General features: G+C 46.1%; 1 protein-coding gene across 2 annotated transcripts in view; it reads left to right on the top strand.

Moving 5' to 3' along the window:
• Positions 1-15169, top strand: part of DMTF1 (cyclin D binding myb like transcription factor 1) — a 62380-nt gene that overhangs the window by 35667 nt on the left and 11544 nt on the right. For both annotated transcript variants that reach the window (XM_075599543.1, XM_075599545.1), the window contains 5 exons: positions 191-342; positions 1714-1923; positions 3922-4007; positions 4657-4815; positions 7773-8153. In XM_075599543.1, coding sequence (XP_075455658.1) covers positions 191-342; positions 1714-1923; positions 3922-4007; positions 4657-4815; positions 7773-8153 — 988 coding nt within the window. The remainder of the gene's footprint in view (positions 1-190; positions 343-1713; positions 1924-3921; positions 4008-4656; positions 4816-7772; positions 8154-15169) is intronic.

Below are 15169 nucleotides of genomic sequence, written 5' to 3'. Positions count from 1 at the left end.
CGAAGATGCCCAGGAAATATATATCAACACCACCTTGAATATCATTGGGTGACATATTGAAAAACATTTGACGTAGCGGCATAGAACAGCCGTGAGCGGTCTGCTTTCCATTGGGGAATCTGTTTCTTCCTGGGCATATGAATCCTTTTCTAATACGTGTTTTTTTCCCCCCCTCTTATGACCCTTCCAGAATAGTAGAGCTCGGTGTGTTGGATGAAAATGACATAAACTGGGATATATTGTCAGAAGGATGGAGCAGTGTCCGCTCACCGCAGTGGCTCAGAAGTAAATGGTGGACTGTCAAGCGGCAAATTGCAAATCACAAGGATGTGTCATTTACTGGTAAAGTACCGCGGATCAAGTCTAACGCTGGGGCTATTATCCCCTTAAATCCATGTTTGCACATGACAGTTACTGTTCCTAGTGCATACTTCTTGGTGAATTTGGTGAATTTGTTTCCACGTTCTTTTACCAAGTCTTGTATTCTAAAATCTTTTTTTTGTGAGACGTGTGTATGGTTTCCACTATACCAATAACAAATATGCATACACTGAACCTTCAGAGTCAAGGTGAGTTTATTTGCAGTGTTTATACTACTATCCTCACGATTTCTGCACAGTAGCCCAAAGTATTTGAGGGTTTAACCCCTTGAGTGCCCTAGGACATAGCTGCCACGCCGTGGGGTCTGTTACTCCCGAAACGGTCTAGGACATTCTGACCGGCCTGTTTCGCCGGTGCTGGGACATTTGGCCACCGCAGGTAATGTGTCCCCTAACCCTCATAACCTTAACCCCTTACACTAAAAACCCGGACCATAATTCCTTTTCCTAAAAACCTTACTCCTTTACGCTAAAAACTCTAACCTTAAGTACCCCATAACCCCTAATCCTAGAGCTAATCGCCTACCTCGGGGACGAAATGGCCAGCGGCTAAACGGCAGCGGCCAAGTGTCCCACGGTAGAAGCTGAAAGTATGCGGCGAAACGGCCGCATCTAATAGTCGGATTCGGCTTTGGGGGTCCCATGACGTTGTGGCTATGTTATGGGCTTTTTGATAGTTTTCTAGAGGAGATCGTGTTGTGCGCTCCTGTGGAACACTGTGCATGATCTTACTGGACTAGGATCATAAGAGGAGGGCTCCTCTTCCGTTTGCTCCATCGGCGACATCGTGGTCATGGGATCACTCCCAAGGAGGGCATACATAACCGCAATGTGCCTGGCGGGGCTGTGGCACTGGTGCCGCTGCCCTCAGGCACTCAAGGGGTTAAACAAATGCAGACGCCTCCAATCACAACCTTGGTCCTCTCTTTTGTTGGAGTAGAACATTGTAGCGCCTGTTGGCGTGCCCAATTAGATTATCCCTTTTGCTGCCCTAATGATGTACCAAACTAATGTTCCCATAAGGGCCAGCACACTAAAAATCCCTTGTGGTGTCCTGGGAACAGGATGAGAGTTTTTTGCTAGCTTTCCCAGAGGGAGAGCCCATTCACGGCTCCATCAGGGTGATGAACCTGTTGGAGAATTATCAGTATAAAGCTGTTTAATAGACTGCGGAGGCACTGAGCACTATTAACAATCATTAAGGAACATTATTGATCAGTCGGTAAGCGCCTCCACTCTTATGCCTACCATGCAATAAACAGGAACACGTGGGAAGTAATGCTTCCTTAGTACAGAATACTCTTTTACTTACACATGTATTCATTTGTTTTAGTGTTAATTAAAGGCCTGAGGCAGTTACATGAAAGCGAAACAACCATCCTGGGTGCTCAGGAGCTGGAGAACAGATCAGATGCCCAATCTTACAACAGTAACCCCAATGTGCAGCACGTCCAGATCAGAGTATCTCGTTTGGAGGACAACTCAGGCCTTCCACAAAGTTCCATGACCGCCTTACAAATTCCTGTGCAGATTACCCACCTGTGTAAGTAAAGCTCTCTATGCTTCGAGCGTGTGCTGAAAGACTGCCTCCTCACAATAACCCATTGCCAGACGAGGCGCCTCTAAAGCATTGTGGCAAGTTTGAGGCCACTCTGTCAGAAGAGGGATTTCACGATCTTGCAAGAGCATTGCATGGAAAACCTTTAGGGGGAGATTCTCGAAGGTGAGATAGGAGTTATTGTAACTCAATCCCACGTTAACGGACATCCCAGTCAATGGCCATTGACGGTGAGTCGCAGTGCGATCACCCATATTGCACCTTGGTGAATCCTGGTGCTGGTTTTACTTCTGCTTCTTTCTAAGCACTTGTAATAACCAGGTAGCCAATGGTGCATGACCTGATTCCTATATCTGTTCGAGCTAAACTCCAGATAAAGTAGAAGAATTTTGGTGAAGACTGCCACGGGGGCTCAAAGCCCCAGTGGGTTGAGTATAGCAAATCCTGGGAAGAAAGAAGTTGTTGTTTTGGTATAGCCCCAACCATTGGAGCGCTGTCTTCTTTCTACCCACGACTAGCTGGACTCCAGACAGTAACATACCAGATGTTTTCTTCAGAAGCACTCGTGTAACTGAGAAAGATTGATGTTTTTGCACCGTTTGGAATAAGTGCGACTTGGAGCTTTAATACTCTAACATCATTTGTAACGTATACAGCTATATAACCATAAGTTTTAGGTTAGGAACTCCATGTTATTTCATTTATAACATGTTTTACCAGGAAAGAAATTAATTGAGTTAACTCTTGTTTTCAAGCTTGTTCTGGGTAGAAAATGATAAGTTCACCACATTATAAGTTACAGTTGCAAACTTGTTTAAAGTACAAAACAGCCGAAGTCTTGAAAGAATGTACACAGGAGGCAGTTTTGAGAAACTCTGGTAAATTGTTCAGAAGTGGAGTGATAGATAAGAGAAGGAAGAGCGGACAGATTCTTTATTGACCCTTGGAACCATAAGCAGGTTTCTTGAGGCGGATCGAAGGAGAAAAGTGCCATGTACAGAAGGGGTGAGAAGTCTGCTCAGATTATTGGGCAATTTTTCCAGGAAGTATTTGAAGGTAAGACAGGAAAGATGTACTTTGGGTCAGAACTGGAGGGATAGCCAATCTATTAACATATCGCAATGGTGGGGGTTGTAGTTACACAGGAAGACAAAACAGCATATTGAGTTGTAAAGAATGTCAAGTTTGCTGAAGTGAATTTGGGGTGCTGTACCATACAATGAATCCCATGGGTACAATAATTGGCATTACCTGCTGTGCAACGCGCATTCTGACCAAGGGGCTTAGGCAGAATTTATTTTATAGAAAGTACATAGATTTTGGAGTAGATTGTGGATGTCGGTTTGTCAATATGCAAACCAAATGCTAGATTGGAGTGTAACCACATATCCAAATATTTAAAGCTAGTAACTGAGGAAATATTTAGAGTTGGATCTGGATCTGATCAGTGGCTCCATCATGGGAAGATTTAGAAATGCAGTCTTTGTTCCAAGTACGATGGTTACTGGTTTGTCAGTGTTTAAAAACAGTTTGTTTTGAGTGGTACAGTTTTCGACCCTTTGAAAAGTCAGATTGCAGTACATATTCGAGGTCCGAGAGACTGGTACTTGCGTGCATATCGCATAGTATCCTCGCCATACATGTGCAGAGAGGTTGTCATACAGACTGTGGGCAGGTAATTTATAAAGACAGGAAGAAAAGTAAGGGTCCCAGAAAAGAACCTTGGGTGTTTGATTCAATATCCAAGCTCTTTGTGTCATTTTTTCCTGAACAGGTTAACATGAGATATCTTGGTTTATTGTTGGTAATTATGTAATTACAGTAAAAGTGAACATTAATATATCGCATTAATAATATATTAAGGCGTCTCAGTTCAGTACTGAAAGTGATTGTCAGATCTGCGAGTCACTTATCTTTGTTTACTTTGTCCCTGAATAAAAGAACAATAATAATAATAACAGACCATTTTCTCTTCCATTAAAGCCTCAAGTGATGCATCCTCTCCCACTGCTGATCCAGAAACTATAACGCTAAACAGTGGCACGCTGCAGACTTTTGAGATCCTTCCAGTAAGTGGATAACGAACGAGCATTGCAGAAGATCCTTAGAAATTTAATAATCTCTTCCCATATGTCGTGACTTAAGTAGAACTGGCACAGTGGTAGATGTATGTAAGTAAAAGGCAGGGAGTGGGGGTAGATCCATGGTCACTTTTCAGGATATTTTTGATCTATTAATGCCGTAGAAGGGAATAGATATATTTTCTTAAAATGTGTCCTCTCCATCAAGGACTGTGCAACAGAAAACTAGATTATCTGCATGTTCTGAATCCCTTTAATGTAGCCAACAGAAGTGATAAAAATTGATACATAGGAGTTATCTTGTGTGAGCATTGAAGAGCGCAACAGAAAAGTGAAATATATATAATATGTTTTCCATCTATTTTTACATGAAATGGCTACATGGCCTTATAACCATATTAAGTCATGTAAAGATCCTTCGCTTTGTATACAAACAAGCAGTAGCTAAGTATTGTATAACATTGCCCCCACAGCATCGGCTATTCCATGCATGCACTGCACTAATAGTGTGAAAGAATAATAGGTGCATTGTTAGTGTTGACATTGATTTATGGCAAAATAAAAGGTGACCTGCATACAATCTGATTTAATTAACAGGTTCCTAACTCAACCTTTTTTGTTTATTTCTTTACCCAAGTCATTATACTTGCAGCCAAGTGGAACCCCAGGGACCTTCATCCTTCAGACAGGTTCCAGCCAAGGTCTTCCATTAACACTAACCTCCAATCCGACGGTGACACTGACATCCAACACCTCACCAGCATCACCAGATCAGATCATTGTGCATACCTTATCTGTGAGTCATCTTGCCATCTTTCTTTCTAGCTGGCTTCACTGCACAGATGGAACCCTTAGAGGTTTGAAAGCTTGTTACATAACTACTTGTTGATCCAATAGAAGGTATCATACCACCCACTCCCTCTCCCTCCTTTGTTACTATATGGAAGAAAGGACCAACACGTCCTTGCTTCACAATATTACAGCTCAACCCCGTTATAGCACAATCCGCTACAACGCGGATCCGCTTATAACGTGGTCTGAGTGGCTCCCAATTTAGAACATCTCCAAGGTTTTTATTTTTTTATTCAATGCTTTATTGCTAACAGACACACAAACACACACACACTCTCAGGAGATGATGTATGAAGCGGAGCTGGAACATTTGCAACAAGAGAGAAAGAAGAATGGAAAACAGTATCACCATGAATGGCCTTAGCTGACCGCAGAGGAACCTGCACAAGGAAAGAATCTCACGCAGCATTTCACAAAAGCAATCAGATACTGACGGAGCCGCGAAGCAAAAATGGGAGCATCTAGCATCTTACAGGTCTTTAGTTATTTAGTAATACTAATGTTTTGGTCCCACTCAGGATTTATTTTAAAGTGACAAAGGTCCCGAGGGGTACCAAAACATCCCAGCTTTTGATTTTTCACCTATAATCTTCCCTTAGCAAAGTTTATTTGTTTTTTTAGTGGAAAAAAAAATTAATTATATACACACACAAAAAAAAAGTTTTAGCCTTCACTTTTAGTTGTGCAACGCTGTTCACAACATAGAAATGTTTCAACATTGAATATACTTTAAAAATCTTTGCTTAATGTTGACATTATGCACAGCACTGGATCACTGGTAACCCATAGAGATCACAATCTAATTTTAGTGCTGGAGGTTTGAGACTTTCCGAAGATTATCGGGGACTGAAACTTGGTCGTGTACAGAATTCCTGTATTACTCCTCCTCCCTTTTATAAAGATGTGTGTATCACATGGCAGCACTAGTACAGTAACCAGGATTACACATTACCTGATCCGGTGCTGGATGTTGATAACGCCTTTGGGCAAACCTGCTTTTGCAGCCAGCTCTACAAACTTTAAGGCAGTCAGTGGAGGACCTGAAGATGGACACAAACATTGTTTCTATTTTGTTTTTTCTAAAACAGTGGAAAACTGGGACGATTTTTTCCCTATTTGATGAGAATACATACTCTAAGCATATTCAAGGTAAAAGGACAATTGCTGTAAATGTTTATAAATTCATACTCAAATTGGATAATTCTGATAACAAAATAAAAGTATAGTAACCACTACTTCCAGCCCAATAGAGTTTATGGTGTGCAATTAAAAAAACCACCACCATTAAGTACAAACAGGGTGAAAAAAAACAACACACCCACACGAGATGTTGTATGAAGCAGAGTTGGAACATTTGCAACCTCCCCCCCCCCCACGATGGCTGAACCGAGGTGTCGGATCCCCGGCACCCTGCTCTGGGTAAGTCCTGCGTGGGGGTGCCGCAGGGTCTGGGACAGCTGAGAGAGTTATCCCAGCTCTTCTCCTCCGGCAGACATGGAACCCCTGATCGCAGTGGCCATTTTTTTTTTTTTTAATCCGCAATCCTCATTATAATGCGGTTGCATTATGTGGACCCCAAGCACCGCGTTATAACAGGGTTCAGCTGTACATTGCAGTCAAAACTAAAGCAGTCTCTGCTAACTAAATTTGCTTCTTCCGAGTGTTCACTTATAGCGAAACGTTCAAATCGGCTGCAAAACTTGTGTGGACAAACGTAATACACAGATACTTTTTTTTTGCTAGTTCCAAGTTGGTTATAAACCACCCCAAACATACCTTTAAACAACACGAGGAGACACCTGAGATACCTTGGCAACAACACCCCTGGCATACCTGGGAAATATGCTAATTTAAGTAATTTAAATATACTTCATGAATCCCCGCGTGATTCATTATTATATCAAATGATCACTTCAGAGTGCAACTATAGTATGTAAATGGGTTGCAACTTCTCATGGACTCCACACTAGTAAACTAGTAAACAAATAAATAAAAGAGCATTACTGTTTTAAATGTATCTGTGCTGAAAAGGCCAGCAACTCATTGCATTGCACTGAAGAAGGTAACAAAACCAAGAATGCCAGCAATATATTGTAGTTACCCAGCACTGTTGTAGTTTTCCTAACATTCCATCCCCCCACAATGCTGTATCAGATCGCTGAGGTGACACGATTGTGTTTGCTCACTTCCGAAAGTCATGGTTTTGCCAGAGATTGAGGAAAATGCTCATTTTACAGATTTCTCACTCCTTGTCCTTGGTGCAGTCTGTATTCCACTTGCATAGAATAAATTAAAAAAACAAGGGTTAAACATTCTGGTAACCAAGCAGTTGTATGCAGAGCTTCCACTCCTATTACATGTAGACCTGGATTATTTAACATTTTTGGGCGGTTAAGGAACCCTATAATTATATTGTGAAATTCTGAGGAACCCCAATCCCCTCTAATAGCGTGTCTGATATCAGATGCATTGTAAGGAACCCCAACCCTCTCTAATAGCGCGTCTGAAATCAGATGCTTTGTAAGGAACCCCAACCCTCTTTAATTGCGTGTCTGACAGAAGCATTGCAAGGAACCCCAACCCTCTACAATGCATCTGATCTCAGACGCCCTATTAAATTCTGTATTTGGTACAATTTTCAAATTACCTGAAAATTGCACAAACTCCTTTTTGGGATGCCTGGGGAACCCAAAGGTGCATAGTAACCCCTGTCGAAAAACTCATGTATACAGATGCCTATGACATCTTGACATAGATAATTTTCCTGGCATCCAAGAATTACATTTGTAATTAACATGTATTGTGGTCTGTAGACTGACTGAAGATCGTGTAATCTAAATATAGTGTTGACACCACTAGTTACCAATCATTTACTAATACATCTATTCAATCTATTCACAGCCTGAGCATCTGCTTAACACCAGTGATAATGTCACCGTTCATTGCCACACTCCTGGCATTATAATTCGCACTCTGGCATCTGATGACATCACTTCGCCCCTGGCTCAGGCAGAGCTTACAATTGATTCGGACCTGCAGCAGGATGATTTGACCAACCCGCACAGTGCTCTGGAAGTGGACTCTTTTAAACAGGAGATCCAGGAGATTGATCTGAACGTGGACCATGCATCTTTGTATTGCACCGAGCAGCCTTTAAAGCTGAGGGACAGACATAGAATGGCTTTGATGCATCATGTTGAATTGGACGAAGAAATTTCAGACACGGACCTAAAGCCCGATGATGAAACTCATTCTGATCTGGCTGGAAATTATGTGAAAGAGGTAAGTAGCCGCAAAAGAAGATATTTTGAACAAATAGCTCGTGCTTGTTCTGCCTACTTCAGAGCTGTCACGGATCCCCCACTACGTATCGTGAGAATGGGCCTCATACATACATGAGGTTTGAGTGAGACCCATCCTTCCCTTCGGAGCAGGGGATTCGGGATCTGCCAGATGTGGGGTCTGCGATGCCAGGAGGCGAGAACAATGATGTTGGATGTTGGGCCAATGCTGTTGGGAGTGGGGTTTGTGGCACAAGGGGCGGAGTACATGACATTGGAGGTAGTTTTATGATGTTGGGGCAGGGTTTAAGGCTGTGTCTCAGGGATTCCCAGCACTGTAAGCTTAACCTCGTGCTGCGTGACTCACGCAAACTCCGTGAGACTTGTCAGGGCTGCTTGTTATAGCTTAGCTTGATAAACTGATATTTACAATAGAGACTAAAAGAAAGAAGCATAAACAGAAAGAGGCTCCTGGTGTGGTATATTGAGAAGTGGTAGAAACAAAGTAACCCAATGCAGCCCACAAATAGTTAGTCAGTTCATGTAGTCCATGTGATATTTATGCAGTCTGAGTGATGTGGGGTCTGTGAGTGTCTGTGAGTGTCCGTGGTTGGGGTCGGAGTGTCTGTGGGGTGGGGGGGGGATCTGTGAGTGTACGTGGGTGGGATCGGAGTCTCTGTGGTGGGGAATCAGTGAGCTTCAGCCTTTTTACCCGCTGGTTCTCCTGCTTCACTCTCCCTCACTCTGTTTTGGACTCTTTACTTTGTTACTCAATGGCTGTGATGTTCAGTATGCTCAATAGAATAGAAAGGGTCCCGAGGGAAAAGCAGGAGCACAGATACTCAAACACTGGCGTAGGCAGGATACAAAATAAAACATTTTTTTTTTATTATTTTGTATCCTGCCTACACCAGTGTTTGAGTATCTGTGCTCCTGCTTTTCCCTCTGCACCCTTTCTATTCTACTGCGCATGTGCATGGAAGCGCGCTGTGTTGAAGAGCTATACACAGTGTTCATGGGCTGCGGCGCTTAGACGGCGCGGTGTTATTACATCAGTGAAGCCGGGCAGTGTCAGCTGTTTGTGAGTGTTCCAGTCGCCATCGCGTCGCACACATGGTGCTAGAGAGACGCAGACGGAGCCCAGATCGGAGGGACTAACAGCCATCAGCGGAGTTCATAGGAGAGACCCATATACTATACCACCTCCTCCTCTCCTCAAACGCTGCACTCACCGTTTGGAGCTGCGGATACTCCAGGACTTCACCTTCCTTCTCCCTACTCTCTCAGGACTCCAAAGGTCAACTGTGAGTACCTTACAGGCTAACTACTGGTGCTATTCGTGATAGCCAGTTGCCTCTTGCTCTATTTAATTTAATAGTAGAGAGAGAAGGAAGTGCGTATATATATATATATATATATATATATATATATATATATATATATATACACACACACAGTGGTCGACAAATCACCAAAAAATCTACTCGCCACCTAGTACCACACGTGTGCTGCTTGGGCCAATAGGAGCTCGCCACGATGTTAAATCCACTCGCCCAGGGCGTGCAAATGTATAGGTTTGTCGAACACTGTATGTGTGTGTGTGTGTGTGTGTGTGTGTGTATATGTGTGTGTGTGTATATGTGTGTGTGTGTATATATGTGTGTGTGTGTGTGTGTGTATATGTGTGTATGTGTGTGTGTGTGTGTGTGTGTGTGTGTGTGTGTGTATATATATATGTATATGTGTAACGGGTATTCCCCCCCCCCAATCGCAGATATAGTGTGGGGTGCAAGAGAACATACGGTGTTACCATAGGTGTGGGTGGTGCGTTACCTGTTGGCTCACAGGAGGGCTGAGCTTCCGCCACGGGGAACCTGGGGCAATTACAATACTATGGACAACCACTTACAATAGGTGCAGCGCCTCCACCTGCGATGGCTCCCAGCAGAGGGGGAGTGGTTCCTCGCAGGACAACACAATAATCACATACACGGGGAGATATATTAACGAGTGACTTTACTAACAAGCAATATAACATATCACGGCAATACCTTTATATAACCTGTGTCCCTCTCTAGAGGAGACACCTACTGCGTCGCGCAGGACGCTTCCGCAACACCAGGTGATCCCACCCAATGTCCAAAGAACCCCACCCAATGTCCCGCACTTTTGCAGAGAGTCAATGGGTGACTGCGCAGTCACAGTTACACTAAGGGCCAGTTGGTGCACTTAGAACTGTAGATACCTGCCGAGCACTCCGGTGCTCGGATCAGCAACGCTTCACAAAGGGTCAGACGTGCGATGAACCCGTCTGATCCTATCCTGCCGATATTCTCTGTGGACCCCAACGTGGATCCGAACTCCGTCACTGGAACCGCAGCATCCGCTGAGTCCCTCACTAACACAATAGCAACATGACACATACTGCACTATAGGCGTCCCTATAACACAGCATCCTTAAGTGGCTTAAGGGTCAACTTCTAGGGCGTTCGGGGTTGCCTATCCTATATAGGTAGGTCTTGTACCCACCCTACTCATAATACGGGCCCTGGGCCATGGCTCCCCGGATTGGTTACCGCTATGAAACCCCCCCAGTTGCCTCGTACTACGCGCAACGCCGCCCTGGGCAATGGCTCCCCGGATTGGTTACCGCTATGAACCCCCCCAGTTGCCTCGTCACTCGCAACACGGACCCTGGGCTATGGCTCCCCGGACTGGTTACCGCTATGAACCCCCCAGCTGTCTCGTGCCACTTACTTACAACAGGACCCTGGGCTATGGCTCCCCGGATTGGTTACCGCTATGAAACCCCCCAGTTGTCCCTATCTTCCCTTCTGTTCCCCAGTTGCCAACTAAAGTATGTGACAGGTTCCCTGTCCTGAGGGCTGTCCCTGGCAACACTCACACTACTGGGGGACTCAGGGCTAGCTTGGGCCAAGGGGGTGCTGGCCTAGTACAGGGAGTCCCTCGCTCCTGTACCCTACCTCCTTCCCTTGTCTGCTCCTTGCTCTGACTGACAACGTAGCTGCAAGCCCGCCAAATGTATCCACTTCTCCTCCTGGCAGTCCTACAGCCCTATTGGCTCCTATGAGGCACCTGATGCCTCCCTCGCTAAGCACTATGGGAATTGTAGTCCCTGGGCGCCTGTAATAACATTGGGGCCGTGTGCGTGCCTTTCCTACACCTGCACTGACCCCTAATGGCCGCCGCAATCTCTCCCTACCTCTCGCGCGACTCTCCTGGCTGGATCCTACACTCGCGCGATCACTGCGCATGCGCGAGTGATGGAGTAATGGCGGCGCTCTCTTCGCCGGCCGCCGGGACCTTAGAGACGCGACCGCGGCCTTAGCAACGGGCCGATCGCGTCCCCGGCAACCGGCCCGCTCGCGGAGACAGAGCACCGCTCCCTGCAACGGCCCCCACCCTTGGGATGGCCGTCGGGTCTGCCGCTGGCCTCCAGCAGCACCCGGCATCTCTCCTGGCCACTGAGGCTCCCTAGGAGGTCAAAAGGGGAAACAGGTGACCTGGCTACATATATATATATATATATATATATATATATATATATATATAAAAATAAACAGATGGCACACACATATGTGGTAAAAAGGTTTCAATTATGTATTGTTAGGATATGTTCCACAGATATGCTCTGTTGACCTTTTTGTGCAAACTAACATACGCATTGAATGCCTGTGCCTTTTAGGTATTCCCCTTATTTATTTAGTTGCGATGTACATTGCGCACGCGCGCCACTGCTACCTAAGGCAGTAATGATCAGCATGATATATGAGACGCCATCTGAGACCACTGTCGTTCAGTGCTGATGTCATAATTGATTAGCTAGTGCTCACAGCTGTCTTACATCATGGTCTAGCCTATCAGGGATCTGTTTGTTAATGGGTGGTGGGTATATATGTTTGTCAGGTGTCATTATGTATTAGCACTCCCTTGAGAAAGGTCCTGTGTCAAGGACCGAAACGTCGGGTTTATGTGCCGGTTTTTCTACTGAATACACGCTGCTTTTTGTACCTTTGAGTGTGCTGTCTCCTTCTTGCCTCGTGATCTTGGGATCCTGGATCTACTCGGTAAGGAACCTATATATATATATATATATATATATATATATATATATATACACAGTGTTCGACAAACCTATACATTTGCTCGCCCCGGGCGAGTGGATTTAACCCCCGGGCGAGTAAATATTGGCCCAAGCAGCACACGTTTTGTACTAGGTGGCGAGTAGATTTTTTTGTGTGGCGAGTAGATTTTTTGGTGATTTGTCAACCACTATATATATATATATATATATATATATATATATATATATATATATATATAATCATATGGCTATACACAATTGACATTACTATAAGCTCTTCAATGCTCATAGTTTACAACTAATGTTGCCATCGAGCTCCGATATATTTCTCCAGGACTGACATCAGCCCTGGATATATACTCTATGTTCAGTATGCTGGTAGCCCAGTTCAAATCATTTATATACTGTACTTGTTTGTGCAATTAAGGCGCTAATAAGCTACCAATTGATGATGTGGAATTATCTGTTGATTAGACTTCCTAATTCTCGACAACCTTTGCCTTTAGTAGTATACTTTAAAATGAATATGGAAAAAAAAAACCAACAGATTAAATTAATCAACTTCTTTATCAATGAATCAAAGACAAAAATGATAAAAAAAAAATGTATATATATGATATAAAATATAAGTAAAAATAAAGATGGAGCAAGCGTATACAATCTGTAAATGGGTCTGCTACGATCCCAGTTACTTAATTTGTTTATATTATTTGTTCACTTGAATAAATTAATAGTTTTTCGATAGGTGTGTGCGTTAGAATCAAACATATTAGCTTAGGAAAGGATTTACAGTATGTTTGCAAAAAGGTTTAAAACCATATCGGACAAATAAAATGGACTAGATAGCTGTGTAAATTGGAGTCGTACAATACAGCAATTGCTGCTCCGCTACCATCACTCTGGAAGCTTTTAACCGTAGAGTGGCGGTGGTCCAGTGGTATCAGAGTACCATCGCCCCCCCCCCCCCCAGCAATCCTGCTCCTTGGTATCAGAGTACCATCGGCCCCCAGCACTCCTGCTCCTTGGTATCAGAGTACCATCGGCCCCCAGCACTCCTACTCCTTGGTATCAGAGTACCATCGGCCCCCAGCACTCCTGCTCCTTGGTATCAGAGTACCATCGGCCCCCCCCCAGCACTCCTGCTCCTTGGTATCAGAGTACCATCGGCCCCCCAGCACTCCTACTCCTTGGTATCAGAGTACCATCGGCCCCCCCCCAGCACTTCTGCTCCTTGGTATCAGAGTACCATCGGCCCCCCAGCACTCCTACTCCTTGGTATCAGAGTACCATCGGCCCCCCAGCACTCCTGCTCCTTGGTATCAGAGTACCATCGCCCCCCCCCCAGCACTCCTGCTCCTTGGTATCAGAGTACCATCGGCCCCCCAGCACTCCTACTCCTTGGTATCAGAGTACCATCGGCCCCCCCCCAGCACTTCTGCTCCTTGGTATCAGAGTACCATCGGCCCCCCAGCACTCCTGCTCCTTGGTATCAGAGTACCATCGGCCCCCCAGCACTCCTACTCCTTGGTATCAGAGTACCATCGGCCCCCAGCACTCCTGCTCCTTGGTATCAGAGTACCATCGGCCCCCCAGCACTCCTACTCCTTGGTATCAGAGTACCATCGGCCCCCTGCACTCCTGCTCCTTGGTATCAGAGTACCATCGGCCCCCCAGCACTCCTACTCCTTGGTATCAGAGTACCATCGGCCCCCAGCACTCCTGCTCCTTGGTATCAGAGTACCATCGGCCCCCCAGCACTCCTACTCCTTGGTATCAGAGTACCATCGGCCCCCAGCACTCCTACTCCTTGGTATCAGAGTACCATCGGCCCCCCAGCACTCCTGCTCCTTGGTATCAGAGTACCATCGCCCCCCCCCCCCCCTGCACTCCTGCTCCTTGGTATCAGAGTACCATCGGCCCCCAGCACTCCTACTCCTTGGTATCAGAGTACCATCGCCCCCCCCCCCCCCCCAGCACTTCTGCTCCTTGGTATCAGAGTACCATCGGCCCCCCAGCACTCCTGCTCCTTGGTATCAGAGTACCATCGGCCCCCCCCCAGCACTTCTGCTCCTTGGTATCAGAGTACCATCGGCCCCCCAGCACTCCTGCTCCTTGGTATCAGAGTACCATCGGCCCCCCAGCACTCCTACTCCTTGGTATCAGAGTACCATCGGCCCCCCAGCACTCCTGCTCCTTGGTATCAGAGTACCATCGGCCCCCCCCCAGCACTTCTGCTCCTTGGTATCAGAGTACCATCGGCCCCCCAGCACTCCTGCTCCTTGGTATCAGAGTACCATCGGCCCCCCAGCACTCCTACTCCTTGGTATCAGAGTACCATCGGCCCCCCCCCAGCACTTCTGCTCCTTGGTATCAAAGTACCATCGGCCCCCCAGCACTCCTGCTCCTTGGTATCAGAGTACCATCGGCCCCCCAGCACTCCTACTCCTTGGTATCAGAGTACCATCGGCCCCCAGCACTCCTACTCCTTGGTATCAGAGTACCATCGGCCCCCCAGCACTCCTGCTCCTTGGTATCAGAGTACCATCGGCCCCCCCCCAGCACTTCTGCTCCTTGGTATCAGAGTACCATCGGCCCCCCAGCACTCCTGCTCCTTGGTATCAGAGTACCATCGGCCCCCCAGCACTCCTACTCCTTGGTATCAGAGTACCATCGGCCCCCAGCACTCCTACTCCTTGGTATCAGAGTACCATCGGCCCCCCAGCACTCCTGCTCCTTGGTATCAGAGTACCATCGCCCCCCCCCCCCCACCCCAGCACTCCTGCTCTTTGGTATCAGAGTACCATCGGCCCCCCAGCACTCCTACTCCTTGGTATCAGAGTACCATCGGCCCCCAGCACTCCTACTCCTTGGTATCAGAGTACCATCGCCCCCCCCCCAGCACTCCTGCTCCT

Source organism: Ascaphus truei, chromosome 5 (assembly GCF_040206685.1).
Source record: "Ascaphus truei isolate aAscTru1 chromosome 5, aAscTru1.hap1, whole genome shotgun sequence".
Lineage (NCBI taxonomy): Eukaryota > Metazoa > Chordata > Amphibia > Anura > Ascaphidae > Ascaphus > Ascaphus truei.
This window is presented reverse-complemented; position numbering and strand designations above follow the sequence as displayed.